The sequence below is a fragment of the Corylus avellana genome, chromosome ca8 (genome assembly GCF_901000735.1).
Source record: "Corylus avellana chromosome ca8, CavTom2PMs-1.0".
NCBI lineage: Eukaryota > Viridiplantae > Streptophyta > Magnoliopsida > Fagales > Betulaceae > Corylus > Corylus avellana.
Window position 1 is genome coordinate 13,625,768 of NC_081548.1, and position 17,467 is coordinate 13,643,234.

General features: G+C 37.3%; 1 protein-coding gene across 3 annotated transcripts; it reads left to right on the forward strand.

Annotated features, from left to right (window-relative positions):
- The first annotated feature begins 851 nt into the window (after window positions 1-851).
- Window positions 852-14,562, forward strand: LOC132189093 (endoribonuclease YBEY, chloroplastic). Of its 3 annotated transcripts, none has more exons than XR_009441004.1 (13): window positions 852-1,382; window positions 1,948-2,199; window positions 2,268-2,363; window positions 3,703-3,880; window positions 4,023-4,091; window positions 4,170-4,270; window positions 4,490-4,582; window positions 8,634-8,705; window positions 11,205-11,324; window positions 11,415-11,465; window positions 12,680-12,746; window positions 12,933-13,121; window positions 14,144-14,233. XR_009441004.1 is itself a non-coding variant. In XM_059603605.1 (13 exons), the coding sequence occupies exons 3-13, from the start codon at window positions 2,164-2,166 to the stop codon at window positions 14,309-14,311; spliced, it is 1,173 nt and encodes a 390-aa protein (XP_059459588.1). In that variant the 5' UTR covers window positions 1,360-1,382; window positions 1,948-1,992; window positions 2,075-2,163; the 3' UTR covers window positions 14,312-14,562. The 3 variants fall into 3 exon arrangements, 2 of the variants coding, with proteins under 2 accessions (XP_059459587.1, XP_059459588.1); XM_059603605.1 differs by lacking the exon at window positions 12,680-12,746 and having other exon boundaries at window positions 1,360-1,382; window positions 1,948-1,992; window positions 2,075-2,199; window positions 14,144-14,562; XM_059603604.1 differs by lacking the exon at window positions 12,680-12,746 and having other exon boundaries at window positions 14,144-14,562.
- The last annotated feature ends 2,905 nt before the right edge of the window (window positions 14,563-17,467 follow it).

The window sequence follows — 17,467 nt, forward strand, 5'->3', positions numbered from 1 at the left end:
CAAAACAACATCTTAAAAATGTCATCATCACAATCAGTATATAGATATGCAGTATTAGCCAATGAATCATGTTTTTGGTCATTGTCTCTTTCATTAATGACAATTCTTCCATAAACTTGATAACTCTTTCGTTATCAGTCAATAGTTTGCTCACAGAAAATAACAAGAAGAAAACAAAAGACCTACTTCTTAATCAAAACTTTAGAAAACAAGAAATCCAAGACCTACTTCATCAAGAGCAATATTAGACTTGTCTTTATTCATAAGCAAAAATGAAAACACATAATAAAAAAAAAAAGTAAAAAACACCTCACTCCCAATGATGATGTTGCTGACACTGTCCCACGCAACGATGCATGGTCAGTAGAATGATGCATGAAGGCCGGCGGCTAGAACAAGGTGTGGTCGACGAGCAAGGTGAGCAGTAGCGTGGATGAACGGATCTAATGGAGAAAACCAAATCTGATTCTGAAGAAAATAGATCTAGAGACCCATTAGATCCGGTGGGATGGTGATGTGCAAAACGTGACATAGAATCTGGCGGATTTAAGTAAAGGAGGAAAGAAGAGGGAAAAATAAAGGAAGAGGGGGGAGGAGGAGGATTTCATCCTCCCCTGCCACCAATAACATATTGATTGATAAACATTTTGTTTGTTATTACTTTTTAAATAATTTTTTTTTTCAAAAAAGTATTATAATGTGACGTAAAAGGAAAAATAATTTTAAATGTTTTACATTTCGAAATTATTTATTAATATGTTATTTTTTTAAAAAAATTATCATGAAAATTTTTCCTGAAATAAAACCGAAGCCGCTCGAGGGAACCACGCGCACTTTCGCGCACTCTCGAAATTATCTTGGAGTGGTTTGTACTTGGGGACTGAAAGCCTGTCGTTAGCTTCGTTCACGTCACAGTCACTTCCCAACGCACAAAACCGACGCGAGCAAACCTCACATTTCTTCTTCAAATCCTCCTCTATATGCTCCCCCGCCTCTCCCCTCTCCTCCGCCCCCTGCACCCGCCTCTCCTACCCTCCGCCACTCCTATGGCGCGTGTCATCCCACGCGCCTCCCTGGCCCATTTTAGCCCCTCTCCAAACGCCGTCGCTTCCATCTGCCTTTCCCCGCGTTTAGGTTTCGATACCAATACAAATCGCTTCGGCGTCTCTCCGTCTCTGAAATCTTCGCTTTCCGCTCGGGGATTCCACGCTCTGTGCAGAGACGATGGGAGGGGATTGACGCCACTGGGAAGGGTTTGGGCTTCGCAGCAGAGAGAGTATCGGAAGGTGAGGAGGCGGGCCGTGAAGAGTAAAGAGAAGGAGTTGGAACTCAATGTCAGTATTTGCATCGAAGAAGATTTGCCTGACGATCCTGAAGTTCTGGTACACTTCCCATCCCTTTATTTCATTGTAATATAATTGCATAATGTATAGCTGGAAGTATTCTAATTTGAAGGGTTTAGTTTTGATTATAGAAGGCGTTGTTTTTGTTCAAACAAAGAATGGTGGAAGTGGATCGAAACCCAATGGTGGTTGTGTTTGTCTTATTGTCTGCGCGCTCTCTATGTTAAGTTCACGTGGAAATGTGTCAATTTGGAGTTGTTGGTTCTGAAAATGGCTCTTTTTAGTGAGATTAGAATCATGGATGAACAAATGCCTGGACCATAAATATGTACAATATAATTGCCATCATTTTTGTGTAGAACGAGCTGTTCTCCACGTCTTTGTAGATTCCTCTTCTCTTTTCATCGAAAAAGAATAAAATTGTAGACTTATCATGTAAGGTTTTAACTTCAAATTTGGGTTGAACATGGTTACTTTTAAATAGCAGTTGGTAGTCCATAAGCAGCAGTTGAGTTATGGACTTGCAAGTTCTGTGTGATATTATAGAGTTCTCTTTTTGATTGATGATTTTGCTCTTCCATTTGTCATTTTGTACATGCTGCAGAGTATTTCAGAGATGCTTCGTTTAAATGTTCCAATGGCAATGAAGGTAGCTTTTGATGGTTTAAAAGATTCATTTTATAAAACAAGGGATACTGCTATAAGTGATGTTGGTGGGTTTGAAAGTGTAGAGTTGTCTTTGCTTCTTTGCAATGATGAGTTTATTCGCAAACTTAATAAAGAATGGAGGGATGAGGATCATGCCACTGATGTTCTCTCCATGTCGCAACATGCCCCTGAACTTAAGCTTCCAATTGTAAGAACTCCAAGACATTAACTGTATCTTTAGTGATACAAAAACTTGACATTTTCACATGATTGCAGCTTATGTTAGGTGACATTGTAATTTCTGTCGAGACAGCTGCCAGACAAGCTGAGGAAAGAGGGCACGCTCTTCTTGATGAGATACGCATCCTCATGGTTGGTCTAGGGATATTTGTGCTATTTTCTATTTTTTTTTTTTTTTTTTCAAGTTTTTCGTATTTTACTACCTGGATCTCTGTTCTCTTATGATTGTCTTCAGGTTTTGTGCTGCTGCTTTCCCATTTCATATATAGTACTTTCTCTAGTTGCTTGAAATAATATATATATTTTTTGTTTGATAAGTTACACGCACCAGGTGGGACTTGAACCCACGACCTCACCTTTCACCTTGCTACAAAGGGAGGAAGTATCACTTGAGCTAAAGCTCATAGGTTAATTGCTTGAAATAATACCCATGAATTTTTGCTGATCCCTTAAAAGACCGAATATCATTTTTGTCAAAACTGAAATTAGAAGAATCAAGATGCTGGGAATATGAGTTTGAGGTAATCTTGAATTCTATATTCTCTGTTGCCATTAAATGACAACTGTTATTCCATTTTGGTAACAAAAAGCAAATTTTTACCTGCCTGTAACATTCCACAATCAGAAAGTTGAAGTTATATGCATCTTTTCAGAAATAATTGCAGCTATCCATCCTAAATTATGGGGTCATTTTTAATGTTCCCTTAAACTACAAATTTATGGTCAACACTGTTATTGAAGATTAAATTGCAATGTCCATCCTACCTCTCAGGTTGGTGTCAAAATTAACAGATTAGTGAGGTGGCGTGGGATGGAGATTGCTTTTTTTTGTCTACTAGTCTGTTAATTTTGACAGATTAGCGCACACCCCAAACCTACCTGCCTACTAATATTTTTATTTTGACACTAATTTGGATGTTGGGATGAGCATTTCAAATTAATTTTGAATTAAGGTGATGATCGAAAAATTTGTAGTTGAGTAGGACCATTGCTAATAGTCCCTTAATTTCTGTGGATATTTGTAATTAACCGCTTTTAATTCTTTGGGGGATGGAAAAAATGTGATAAGTTTCCTTTTTTTCCTCTAGGAGGATTGTTAAATCTGATATTTGGATCCTAAATTTCCTTTAAGGTGTGCAGAGACAAAACCAAGGATAGAGGACATATAGAAGCATACTACTGTTTTCTTCTTCTAATGATTCCTCCAACCTAGCCTATAAATTTTCCATGTATAATTTAGTATGTGAAAAGCACATGGTTTTGAATTAGTATGGTTTCTCACATGCTAATTTTTTTTTTTTTTTTTTACCTATCAAAAAAAAAATTAGCATGTGAGAAAAGAAACGGTTTTTTAATAGAACTACTAAAAAGGCATCTGCTTCTCATATGCTCAAGAGGCACATGACAAAATTGTTATGTATGGATAGATATAGTATGCTATCTTAGAACATGCAACTTGATATCCCTGCAGGTTCATGGGCTTTTACATCTTTTGGGATTTGATCATGAGATTAGTGAAGAGGCTGAAGCAGAGATGGAGAAGGAAGAGGAACTCCTTTTGAAGAGTCTTGGGTGGAAGGGGAAAGGATTAATTCAGAGTGCATATGATGCTGAAACAAATGCAAACTTTCCTGAGGAAAAAGCAGATGGTAATTTCGCTGTTGATCAATTATGCTGTTTCAGCATTCTTCTTCTGGAAATGATGTGTTGGATAAATACATTCATTTTCTTTTAGATAACATGCTATATAAAAGTTTATATGAGATAATCTTACAGTTGGATTGTTAAAAGACAGGAAGAAAGAAGGCCGTCTTCGATTTTATAAACCGAAGTTCAACTATATCTTCTGTGATATGGATGGTGAGATAACACTTGTGGTACCCTTAATGTTTTGTGTTCTCTTCTTAGCTTATAACAGATTTATTTTTCGTATTGAAGGTACACTGCTAAACAGCAAAAGCCAAATTTCGTCAGCAAATGCCAGGGCTTTAAAAGAGGCTGTCTCAAGGGGTGTGAAAGTGGTGATAGCCACCGGAAAAGTAAGAACAATTGAATTCATTGACTATCATGACATTATAAAGAAGTGTATTTCAATATCATTTCATATCCTGGCAAATACATCTTCAATACTTCTTACCTGTGATCTGTTTAGTTATCCATCTTTTTGTGTTTAGCAGGTGGCTGATTTATTTCTTGCCTGTTGGATTAATGCTGTTTTCTAATTGATCAGCAGTTGTTAATTTTATTTTTGTGTACAGGCTCGTCCAGCTGTGATAAGCATTTTAAAGATGGCAGATTTAGCTGGAAAAGATGGCGTTGTTTCAGAATTTTCTCCTGGGGTTTTCTTACAGGTTTATCTTTTTCCCCTTGTTATTTCATCTTTTAGTATTTTGCTTATCTTCAGTAAGGTTAGTCCTTATCTTGAAGTTGAATGTGTTCAGCAATGGGTTATATCTCTGGCCGGAGACATGTTTGCTCTTCTGCTTAGAGAGCTGTAACCGCTCATGTTTTTTAATTTGGACATTTTTATGCCCAAAAGTATTTTTACATGTATATCTGTTCAAGTATTTTGTTCATAACATATTTGATCTACATTAAAACTTAGAAATACTACCTTTTACTGTATGTCCTATAATGAAAATGTGGTTCATCTTCTTTATATACAAGCACGGATCTTACTCCCGGTCCATCTCCCAGCCCTCAGCAACCTTCTCAACGTTGATGCAAATAAAGTGAGGCTTCAGTGTTGTTATATTGATTAAAGGAATCTATAAGAGCAGGTTTTCACCAAATCCGGGTGATGGTTAAGGTGGCTTAAGAGATTCTCAAACTGCCTGGAAGATAGAAAGCAACTTGATAGGAACTAGGTAAACTTGTTCTCTTCATTGTAACAAGTTTGCGATTTGGGATTTAGGCAATGATAATATGATATTATTTCATAATCTGGATATTTTCTGGGATGTTCCGAAAAATAATGGAGAACTTAAGGAAGTCAATTATGTTCTGAACTCCTCAAGGGTCTTTTGGAAAATTATTTGTTATCAATTTTTGGAAATTCATGATAAATTAGATGGTACGAAGTAATCTAATTTCTGTATGGTTCTCTTAGCTTCACTGTTATAACCTTGGCTTGGTAAGGATCTATCTTTACAAGTAAGTCCGTAAAATTATCACTGATGGGCTTTCTATAGTCCTCTCTCTCTCTCTCTCTCACACACACACACACACATTTTGCTTTTATTAGTTCTGTAGATCTTCCCTCTTTTACCTTCTTCTTTTCATTGATGAGTTTCCTTTAGGCTAGTTGTTTATTTTATGTGCCCTGCTCCCATTAAAATTAGCTATCTTGTAAAGAGGTGAATATTATAGTGCTGTGCTACTTTTAAAGATAATTGTGGTGCATATTCATTTGTCCATGTATAAACATGTGCTACTAGAGATGTTGACTTCTTTGGTCTCCTTCTAGGTTCTTTTGATGTAGGACAAACAATAAACACAAAACTCACACTGTGAAAGTAGGCAAAAGAGAGAAAGAAGCTAAAAGAGGAGAGAGAAAGAAGCTAGAAAGAGAGAAGCCGGTAAATAGAGAGAGAAGAGAGAAGAAGAGGGGGGAAGAGAAGGAGATGGAGAATCAATTCCTCATATATATATATATATATATATATATAGGGCAACGTCTATTTATTGGATTGCCTAAAATACTTTTGGACAATCACCTATTTATTGAATTACCAAAACAATCTAGGACCACAGTTAATACCATTGACTCTTGAAAATGAAATACTAAGAAACTTGTTTCACATCATTCGCCCTTGGTTGAAAAAAACTCGACCTCAAGTTTCGAAATTCTAAAAGGGTAAAAAGATATGCTTAAAATTTTTTGGATCCAAGCCCTAAGTCTTGAAAATGTCCAATCCGCCTCTGTTTGAGAAGTGGGCAGCATTCATCCAACACATTTTTTTTTTCAAAGCAAACTCATCCCTGCTGTCATGCGTTGTTGTCTCTCTCAATATTTTCTTGCTGTGTTGACCTGCTGACCAAGAGAACATAAATAATTCTTGTTTATTTGTGTCTTTCGAAACCCAACGAAATACCCAAGGTTGAAAGACAAGAAAAGCTCTTCTGTGAATTTCTGTGATATACCCAACGAAATACCCAATCACCCACGGTGCCAATCATAATGGAGTAATGCGTATGCTACCCAGTGACCGAAGATGGTTTATGGCAGATGGGATTGCGAGGGCAGCGGGACGGTGCACCGGTGGCTGACATGGAAGGACCAAGTGCTGGTTCTCTCGTTCGCACACCGTGGGTAATTGGGCAAAGTGGGTCTGTTGATACGGTGCTGTCTGGACGGCAGACTGAGGATGAGCATGACCAACAAATCGAGGCACGGGCGCTGTGGTCGGTGGTGTGTCTGGGATACTAGGTATTTGGGTGGTGGTGGCTGGTAGCGCTGGTGGCCGGATTTTGCTGGAGTTGGTTGTGGTGAGTGGTATGTTGGGATTTTCTTATTGCTCTTTTTTTTTTTTTTCAAAAAAAAAATATTTAACAGTGGTGATTGTTGATGCGGTGGTTCCGATGTGGGTTTTGAGTGTTTTAGGTTAGATATTTAGGTGGTGGAAGAAAGGATTATGAATGTGTTGTCTAGGAACGATGGAGACGATGACTTTCAGTGGTGTGAGATTGATGGTGCTAGAGTTTGAAAGCAAGGGACGGTAAACTTGTGGATTGCTTGATTGTTATGGGAAACAATCAGACCTGGCCTTGATACCAATTTGATGTAGGACAAACAATAAACACAAAATTCACGCGGTGAAAGTAGGGAAAAGAGAGAGAAAGAAGCTAAAAGAGGAAAGAAAAAGAAGAGAAAGTAGAAGCTAGAAAGAGAGAAGCCGGAAAGAGGGAGGAGAGAAGTTGTGGAGAGAGAGAGAGAAGAGGGGGGGAAGAGATGGAGGGGGAGAATCAATTTCTCATGTATGTGTGTGTGTGTGTGTGCGCGCGTGTCCTAATCCACAAATTATGCTTCCAATGGAGTACAAAGTATGCTTAAATGCTCACAACTAAACCCTAGGGCAACATCCATTTATTGACTTGCCTAACATAATCTAGGGCAATACCTATTTATTAAATTGCCTCAAATACTTTAAGACAATCACTTATTTATTGAAGTACCAAAGCAAGGGCGACAATTATTACCATTAACTCTTGAAACTTAAATACTAATAACTTGTTTCACATCCTCGTTCCATGTATATCTCACAGCACATAGGATTTGGGGCAATTTGATGAGGTGCTAAAATAAGTGGTTCTTGGAGATTTGAGGTAGCCATCGGATGGCCCTCCATGAATATGTGCTCCTGGATATATAAACTCCATGGCTGTCCTACCAGGTCCTTTCTGTATATGTCCTACAACCACATTCTTTTTACTGTTGTCTAAACCAATTATGTCCAAATATCCATACCACTTGTTGAAGACCTCATTCAAATAGTTATATGCTTCAAGTGCTCTGCTATGTTTGAACTAGGCAATTTAAATTCACCAGTGAATTGCTAAGTAGCTTCATTGGATCCATCTATATTTCTATCTCCATATATATGTATATGAGCTTCTCCAATAGCCGCATGTGAACTATTAGGATGAAGATAGCAAATTAGGCAAAGTCTTCTTGATTGGAATGTCAATGGAATCTTTGGAAGGTTGGTTCAAGACCCATAACGTTGGAAAGGGATCGTGGCAAGAGCATAATTTAACGATTTAACAGATTAACAATAATTATCTTCTCACATGACCCATAACGTTGCGACTTAAACTGAGACTTCTCCCCTCTCGTTTGTAAACTTGAAGGTTTTAACCATATATGAGGCCTTAAATATGTCGAGTCAGGTATGGATCTTCACTTGGAATATTAATTCTACCAAATTTTATGTGTATTATATAAACCTCTGAAAGGCATATTGATTGAATAAACAAGGAAATAAGTGATTTCATTCAGTGCATTTATTTTCTGTAGAAAACAGTAGAGCACAGAAGAGACATGTAGCTTATGCTCTTAAAAGGGTAGTACATAAATCATATATTTTGAAGAATCTATTCCCAAATATATATATGGTAAATTTCGACTTGGTCAATTTATGTGGTTACTTATTGACTCAATCTCTATTTCCTTTCTCTTCGGTAAATTTGAATCAAACTCTATGTTACTTATTCACAGGAACCTTGTACAAAATGGAATGACATTTTGATCTTGCATATGCTTTTGAAGTCTTAAAACTTTCTGTGTTTGGTTATCATTCAGCCTCAATTTGTTTTTTTTTTTTGTTTTTTTGTTTTTTTGTTTTTTTTGTTTTTTTTTTTGCCTATGTTGCCACTTACAATCTGTCATCTACTTGATTCCAGGGATTGCTTGTTTATGGTAGACAAGGTCGGGAAATATTTAGAAGGAATTTAGATCCAAATGTTTGCAGAGAGGTAATATTCTTTGTACTTTGATGGTAAATCTCATAGGTTATTTGTAATGATTGGCAATTTCACGAATGGTCTCTCTCTCTCTCTCTCACTAGTGCGTGTAAGTGCGTCCTGACATTCCTAACCTATGTGTTTGTATTCGGGGAATGACGCCATCTTAATTCTCCTTTTAGGGTGTTTATCTATGGGAAGGAGTGTAAACGAACAAAGCTACCCGTGAGCTCGCTTGGGATCGGCTCGATAAAGCTCGACTTGTGGCACAACTCGAGTACTAAATGGGCCGTTCGCGAACACGAAATATAGGCTCGATTATTAAATGAGACATACTCGTATAAAACCCAGCTCAGCTCGAATAACGTTCGTGTGCAGGATTGTATAAAGCTCGACTCACTTAAATCAGAGTCAGTCCATGCTGGAGTGGTAGGAGATGTTGGTGGTTTGGCTAGTATCCTTGGTTGTAGGGTATCCTCTTTGCCTATAAAGTGTTTGGGTCTTTTGTTGGAGTAGGCTTCATATAAGGCTAAATCGATATGGGATGGTTTTATTGAGAAAATAGAATGTCGGTTGACTGGTTGGATGATGCTTTATTTGTCCAAGGGTGATAGGTTGACACTAATTAGAAACACTCTTTTCAATTTGCTTTCGTATTATCTGTCCTTCTCCATCCCCATTGGTGTTGCTAACCGTATTGAGAAACTTCAACGGGATTTTTTATAGGGTGGAGTCGGCGACGAGTTTAAATTTCATCTCGTCATTTGGTGTAAGATTTGTTCTCCACTTTCCACCTGTGGTTTTGGGGTTAGAAATTTGATTCTTTTAACTGAGCCTTATTGGAGAAATGGTAGTGTTTTGCCATAGAAAGGGAATTCTTGTGGAGATTGGTAGTGGAATTTATATATGACAGCATGTGGGGAGGGTGGTGTTGTAGGGTCCTTCGGGGTTGGGGTATGGAAAAACATTAGGAGGGGGTGGGGAGGTTTCTTTAAATTTGTCAGATGAGGTGGGAGATGGGTCCAATATCAGATTTTGGCATGATCTATGATGTGGGGACTAGATTTTGAAGGCAACTTTTCTAAATTTGTTTAATATTGCTCGCTGTAAGGAGGCTTTGGTGGCGGATTGTGTGCAGTTTTTCGATGATATTCTTTGATGGAATATTTCTTTTACCAAACTAGTGCATGATTAGGAGATGGAGTTGGTCACTTCGTTCTTTAGTCTTTTGTACTCTCTTAGGTTGAGACGAGGTAGCTGTGATAAAATTTGTTGGATTTCTTCCAAAAAGTGGACCTTCGTGGTCATATCTTTTTATCATGCACTCCCCCGCCCTGCTAGAGCTTCATTTCCTTGGAAGAACATTTGGAGAAATAAGATTCCATTGAGAGAGGTATTTTTTGTGTGGACAACATCGTTAAAGAAGATCTTAGCTTTGGATAGCCTGAGAAAGAGGCACGCATAGTGATGGATTGGTGTTGCATGTGCAAGCAGAGTGGGGAGACCATAGATCGTCATCTACTCCATTGTGAAGTGGCTAGAGCTTTGTGGGTATTGATTTACCGTCTTTTTGGATTAGATTAGGTCATGCCCCCAAGGGTGGGGTTGTTGGCTAGCTGATGAGGTCAGTTTGGAAGTAGCTGTAATTTAGAAGGCTGGAAGTTGGCCCTTTGTGCTTAATGTGTTTTGTTTGGAGGTAGCGTAATGCTCAGAATTTCGAAGATTTTAAGAGATCGGTGTTAAGTTCAAAGCTATTATCTTCAATCTCTTTATGGTTGGGTGGCGAGTAACAACAATTTTCATTTTTCTTCTCTTAGAATTTTTAGGTTTCTACTATTTCTCTTTAATTGGGGTCTCTTTTGTATACTTGTGTATTTGAGATGTGCCCCTCTATACTTTCTAATAAGATGAATTACTTATATAAAAAAATCTCATCGGTTCATGTATCATACACTTTTTTTTTTTTTTTTTTTTTATAATGAAGAATCCTTCCAAGGTAGGGCCATTTCGTGTACCCAGGTAAACCTCGGACCCGTGCAAACCGCTCTATCCATACGGATCGGGTAATACTTCGGCTTTGTCGGTGAGCTGGCCCAAGGAATTGTTTGTAACCAAGGGGATTCGAACCCTAAGCCTGATGGGAATGCCACCAAAACTAAGACCCTTACCACTTGAGCCAACCCCTTGGGGTTCATATATCTTATTGAAAATGCAATCAAAAAGTAAAGAAACTTATGACATGTAGATTCAAAAAAATTTTATGTAGCCTAAAACACATTTGTTTCCCTCGTAAAAATTTTATGTAGCCTAAAACAAAGCAGTAAAAATTTCTGTGGCTTATGGCAAGATATTTAGATTTTATGAATTATTTGCTTTTCTTAAAAAAGAAAAAGAAAAATTGGATTTTAGTTTTGGAAACTAAATACTTCAGACATGCAATATACTATTGATTTACTGGAGGATTCTTATTCACTAATGCTAAAACAAATATTTATGTTATTTAAATTGCAGGCCTGTCTTTACTCTTGGGAGAATAAAGTTCCTCTCATAGCTTTCACCAAAGATCGATGCTTAACTTTATTTGATGACCCGCTAGTTGACTCACTGCACACTGTATATCGTGAGCCAAAGGTGCCTTATAGACTTGACTTTTTATCTTATGTTATCGTCATTGTGTAGAGGCTTCTTCATTTGTATAATTTACCAGAAAAATCTTGACAGGCAGAGATCATGCCGTCGGTTGATCATCTCTTGGCTGCAGTTGACATACAGGTATGCTCTTGGCAGGAATATAGGCCCCATTTACCAACAGCGCGGAACGGCACTGTAGCTGGAACGATACTGTTCCAGCTACAGTACCACTCATATGTGCAGCAAAAAGTGTACACAATTTTCAATAACAACTCAATTTTTTTTTTAATTTAATATTTTTATATTAAAAGTGAAAGAGATCAGGTGGTTCAACACCCACCAACCCAAAAATGGAAATTGTGGGGGGGGACCACTTCCCTTTTGACTAAGAAGTCAGCTGAAAGGAGCCAACCTGACAATCTTCAAGGTGGTCAGACCCTGTATCAGGGATGGTCGAACCACCCATATAGACCATGGAATTTGGCTCCCAACTCCTGTCTCTTTTCGAAGAAAAAAAAAAATTTAATCCAAACATTTCGTTTTTGGGCTGGGGGTATTTTTTTTTTTTTTTTTTTTAAAGTTTTTTAAATATTTTCATTTTCATTTTTTTTTTAAAGAAAAAAAAATATAATTTTAGGTTGTCATTGGTTACTTGTTGGGGTGTGTGAAGTGTGAATAATTTGAGTTGTTATTGAAAATTGTGTACACTTTTTGCTGCACATATGATAATGGTACTGTAGCTAGAACAGTACCGTTCCAGCTACAGTGCCGTTCCGCACTGTTGGCAAACGTGGCCATAGACTCTCTCTCTCTCTCTCTCTCTCTCTCTCTCTTTGTGATATTGAAGTGTTGAGAAGTTAGGTAAGGTTCGACCATTTGTTAAGATGCTGGCATTAACTGGCTATTTTCTTCAGTGTGAATTCCGTGAAAGATGCTGTCTTTTACAAAAGCGATCCCCTAGCTCAGTTGGTTACTTATCAAAAAAGAAAGATGCTGTCTTTTATTTTCATTGCAATTGTTTCAAGAGTATATATGCATGCACTTAATATTTAAAGCGCATCCCTTAATGTGAAAGTTATTTGGATTAAGATTTTCCTGTCAATAATAATCAAAATAAGTAGTGATGTTACGTTCTGCTCTAAATTTCAGAGTATATGCATGCACTTAATATTTAAAGCGCATCCCTTAATGTGCAAGTTATTTGGATTCAGATTTTCCTGTCAATAATAATCGGAATAAGTAGTGATGTTACGTTCTGCTCTAAATTTCTTGTGATTCAAATATGCTTTCTTTTGGGAGAAAAACTTAATGAAGTGCCTTTGTTTGCCTTTGCAATTGATTCACTTGGTCTCAAGCAAACAACCCAACAAAACAATACTCCTTTTCCTGTTGCCTGGGTTCTTGTTATTCCAAAACAATCCAGTAAGTACTCTGGGAGCACCATGATCCTGACTCATATGAATGCAGCTCCTCATGTCAGATCCACATTTATGTGATTGAGACGCATGGCACTCGTGGTGTACCAAACTTTTGGGAAAAAAAAGAAGTATACTTCTGGTTTACCGATTAGTGTCTCCTTGTTATGACACAAATCTTTTGCATTCACAGAAAGTGATCTTCTTAGACACTTCTGCGGGAGTGACCACTACGCTGCGGCCATACTGGTCAGAAGCAACAAGAGATCGTGCCACTGTTGTTCAAGCTGTGCCAGACATGCTTGAAATTGTTCCCCTTGGGACCTCAAAAGGGATTGGAGTGAAAATGCTGCTTGATCATTTGGGAAGCACTGCAAAAGAGGTATGCCGTTATATATGTGATAAAATCTTGTGAAATTTCTATTCTCCACTACATTTTGACAATTAAAATCATTGGACTGGAAGGGGTGTTTAATCCTACTGTAGTACTTTTGTGTATCCTATTGGCAAGGCTTGCCACGAGGCACATGTGATCAACATTAGACTCTCAATTCTTCATTGTTGTGGAGCTTTCCCCACTTGATCTTGCATTTTCACATCATGAGGTGCAGCATGGATTTCATCAGACTGGAAAAAGCAAATAGTTGATATAATATTTAATAGTCCTACAAGCATAGTTCATTTGGAGCTTTCCCCAAGTGAGCTAAGCTTGTATCTTTGGAGGTTAACATTAGGGCTGTAAACTGACTCCCTCAGATTTGAAAACACATTCTTCCTACTTACAACTCAACTGGGGTCGGAATCTGATTTCTTCAACCAAACCAAACCATAAGGGGGTGGGTTATATACAGAATATTGACAGCACTGATGGGTGCTAGATGGTGGTTGGTTGGTTTGGATAGTTGGAATAAAGGCTTGCTTGAGAATTCTTTACTTCATTCCCACAGTTTTTATCGTTATATCATAAACGTAGTGCCCTTCTCAGAAATGCATCATCCTTCTCCAGATTGGCAGCCCTGATATCGAGGCTGTCGAATCTTTTCATTTTGGGAAACAAGTCACCTTCAAGTTCTCTGAATTTGGCTTGGATGCCGCGGTTGTATGCCATGTTGGAGCTTGAGTTTCCTTTGAATTATTGCCTTTGAGGATGAGGAGAGAACTGTATTGGACCAATTTTGGTCAGAAACTCTTAACCCCCATTCGGAACTAAATATTTTGTCTGACCCGATCCCACCTTGGATGGGAATTGACTGAATTTGGTTGGTTTTGGTGGGGCAGATTTGGGTGGTGGTTTTAATTTTTTAAACTGCTAAGCTAAGATGATCAAGTTTGATATATTTCCTCTATTGGAGATGTGGCCGTATCTGACTCTACACCTGACTGATTCTAATCAATTATCTCTAGATAATGGCAATTGGTGATGGGGAAAATGACGTTGAGATGCTTGAGCTGGCTTCTTTAGGCATTGCTCTTAGTAACGGATCAGAGAAGACAAAAACTGTGGCTAATGTAATTGGTGCCAGCAACGACGAAGACGGTGTTGCTGATGCCATCTACCGGTATGCATTCTGAGCTTCACTTCAAGTATGAAAAACTAAACTAGACTAAATAATAACCAGGGAAGCAATCTGTTGCTGCTTTCACCAAATTATTATTATTATTATTTTTCTCTCAAAAGAAACATTAAATGTGCTCAGCCAAAGGCGCGTGAAGTTTTATCAATTTTTACTCATTGAATTATATATAGGATGAATTTCATCTTTGGTGTTTCATGTGACCGATGTGGAATCATTCAATTTGTATCATATGAAATGTTTTCTATTTGGTTTTTTTATCTACATATAATTAAGTCCATTTTTTTTTCCGGCGTTCAGAGTATTCCTGTTTAGCTTATGGACATGCTTTCAGAAAAGTAGTGTTCATCATGATTGCTTTCAGAATCAGTAAACATGCTTTTCCTTCTGTTTAGAGGAGAAAATACATTTTATCCCTGAACTATCTACCTATTTGTACTTTTAACCTTAATGTTTCAAAAGTGACACTTTACACTCCCAAAGTCTCTGACAGTGACACTTGACCCCTATGAAGTACACTTTACCTCTCTAAGTATTTTGAGTTGACACTTTAGCCTTCCCCCCCTTTACAGTCCAAAGTATCTGACATTGACACTGATGGATGTCAACTCAGGGGGGTAAAGTGTCTTCAAAATACTTCAGGGGTAAAGTATACTTTTTGGGGTCAAGTGTCGATGTCAGATACTTTAGGAGGTAAAGTGTCACTTTTTAAACATTAGTGTTAAAAGTGCAAATGGGTGGATAGTTCAGGGGGTAAAATGTATTTTTCCCTTGTTTATATATAGCTAAAGCAAAAACGACGAGAGATTGCTTTATGAAATAAAATAGCAAACTCTCACCAAATCGATCTTTATCACTATCGCTGTATGTTCATATTATTTAAATTTCACTTATTCAAGAATTTGCATGAATTAAGTTTCAATGGAAGTATAACACTTGGTCATTTAAAGCATAACTTAATTAATTTAATCTTTTAATTGCAGAGTAAGCTTAATTTAAATTTTACAAAACCTCCAAGTTTCCAAGCCCTATTATAGCATGTCACGCATCATAACTCAGTTTAATTTGTAATGAAGTGGCTTCTAGGAAGAAGAAGAAGAAAAAAAAAAAAGACGAAGAAGAATAATGCGCAAAACAGCAATGTCCACTCAACCAAAGCTTTTAAGAAGAGGTTAGACATAGAAACTTTGTCCATTGTTTGCCAACCAATATGCAACGTATACCATTTTTTTTTTTGGGCGCATGATAAAAAAAAAAAAAAAAAAAAAAACCCTACAATAGGAGGGGTGAGGGACCCCCAACAGCACTCCAAGCAAGAAACTAAAACTAAAACTAAAACGGGAAATGGATCCAAAATGATCTAAAATGTTCTAAGGCCTAAAGTTGCCTCCTTACACTATTTTAAGCACAAATCAGTCCTCAAAGTGGCATCCAATCATTCAAGTCCACATCTTTTTATCATAAGTCTAGCATTATTTTCAAAAGACAAGGCTTTCTCTTCAAAGATACAACGGATCTATACATCAACACCTTTAAAAGTATATCTACTGTTGAATAATATGGAAAACGAAATAGCTTAAAGCATCCATAAAGCTCAAACTCTCTAACTCTACAATAATAATTAATCTGCATTAAATTACATTCACACTCTTCTAATCTTGCTTTCCATCCTTCTGCAACCCATTCTTTACCATACATTCCCGAAGCCTCAAGATTTTCAAAGAAAAACTTGGGTCTTTTCATGGAGGAGACCTTCTCTACCATTCTCACCCAACACATGAACCCATTGACCAAATACGCACACGCATCACATAAATCTTGAAATAGTAAATCCATGTATTATAAATCATTGAAATTTTCGAGAAACTTAAAACTTACCCTTGAAGCGTGCTCTAAGACCCCTTGCTCCAAGTACACTCCCTTCTCTTCTTCTGTCAAATCTCTTAGCTTTCCTTATTGTTGTGAAAATTTTAATTACTCGCAAGTGGATGAATCGTTTGCAATAAAGGGTTACAAGTGCGAGGTTAATCCCATAGGAAATTGTGTTTATGAAAACAATTATATCTAAATCAATTAAATCCAAACCTAGTTTCGAAAAAGATTTGATTTTTGGTTTTGAAAATAAAACATAAACTAAATAAGATAAAATTAATCAAAAGAAAGCTATAAGGTTTTGGAATCCACATTCACCAAATCATTGCAACATGTTCCATGTTCATCAATATTATATGAAGTTCTCACAATAAAATCTTATGCATGTTGTACTATGCTCCAGAGAATTAATTAAATCATCCAATGTATCCATCACTTGCACAAATCACAAAAGATATAAAGTTTAAACCAAATCATTAAATGTATCTGTAGGACAAATCACAAAGGATATCCAATTTTTTTTTATAAATAAAAACCCAAGCAATCAATTGAATGAAACTATCTCAAATCATCAGATGTATCTGTAAATTACAAAAGATATCCAAGAATCATTTCAATAATTGAATTAAAGTCGAACAATTGAAATATTAAAACTCAATAAAATTGGATAATATTAACTTACGTGAAAACATTGTTGCTTTTCATTGGTGAGGCTTCATCGTTAACCTTAGTTGAGAATTTAGTTACAGATGACTATGAAAAATAAATCCTAAACCTAAAGAAAAACTAAGCTAGAAGGGAGAAAATGTGTGAAATTTAGGACTATGCAGCCTCTATAGCTTCCTCTGAAGTCTCCTCTATTTATAGAACTCTTTTTAGGGCTTTCAAGGGCTTTTTGCCCTAAAAACAGTGCTAGGCTTTGAAGCTGCGGAATCTGATAAGTGGCTGGTTCAGACGGGATTTCTATCTGCTTCTCCCAAGTGCACTCGAGCGCATGTCCATTTGGATGGAGACTTTCCCGTTCGGATACGGAACTCACTGTTCGGACGGCTTGTGAACGACTTGTAAACGGAGGCTCTTTTGACTTTGTAAAAATTGGAATTAGCAAACTTTCGTGAAACATGACTTCGTAGATCTTTGAGTTAACTTTCCAATTCCGCAAAGCTTGCTCCAATCCGAGTTCTGAAATTGTAGATATGACCTTTTTAGTAGGACTCGTCAGGTGCGAATGATCGCTCGATCCAAATTTGTTGCCGATGCTCCTTGAAGTGTTTTAAGCCCA

Bases quoted from the DNA above. Each gene is read 5' to 3' on its own strand.
- LOC132189093 (XM_059603604.1), top strand. From the start codon at position 981: ATGCTCCCCCGCCTCTCCCCTCTCCTCCGCCCCCTGCACCCGCCTCTC. The intron at 2,364-3,702 runs GTTGGTCTAGGG...ATATCCCTGCAG, and splicing joins ATGAGATACGCATCCTCATG to GTTCATGGGCTTTTACATCT. The intron at 3,881-4,022 runs GTAATTTCGCTG...GATTGTTAAAAG, and splicing joins TCCTGAGGAAAAAGCAGATG to ACAGGAAGAAAGAAGGCCGT.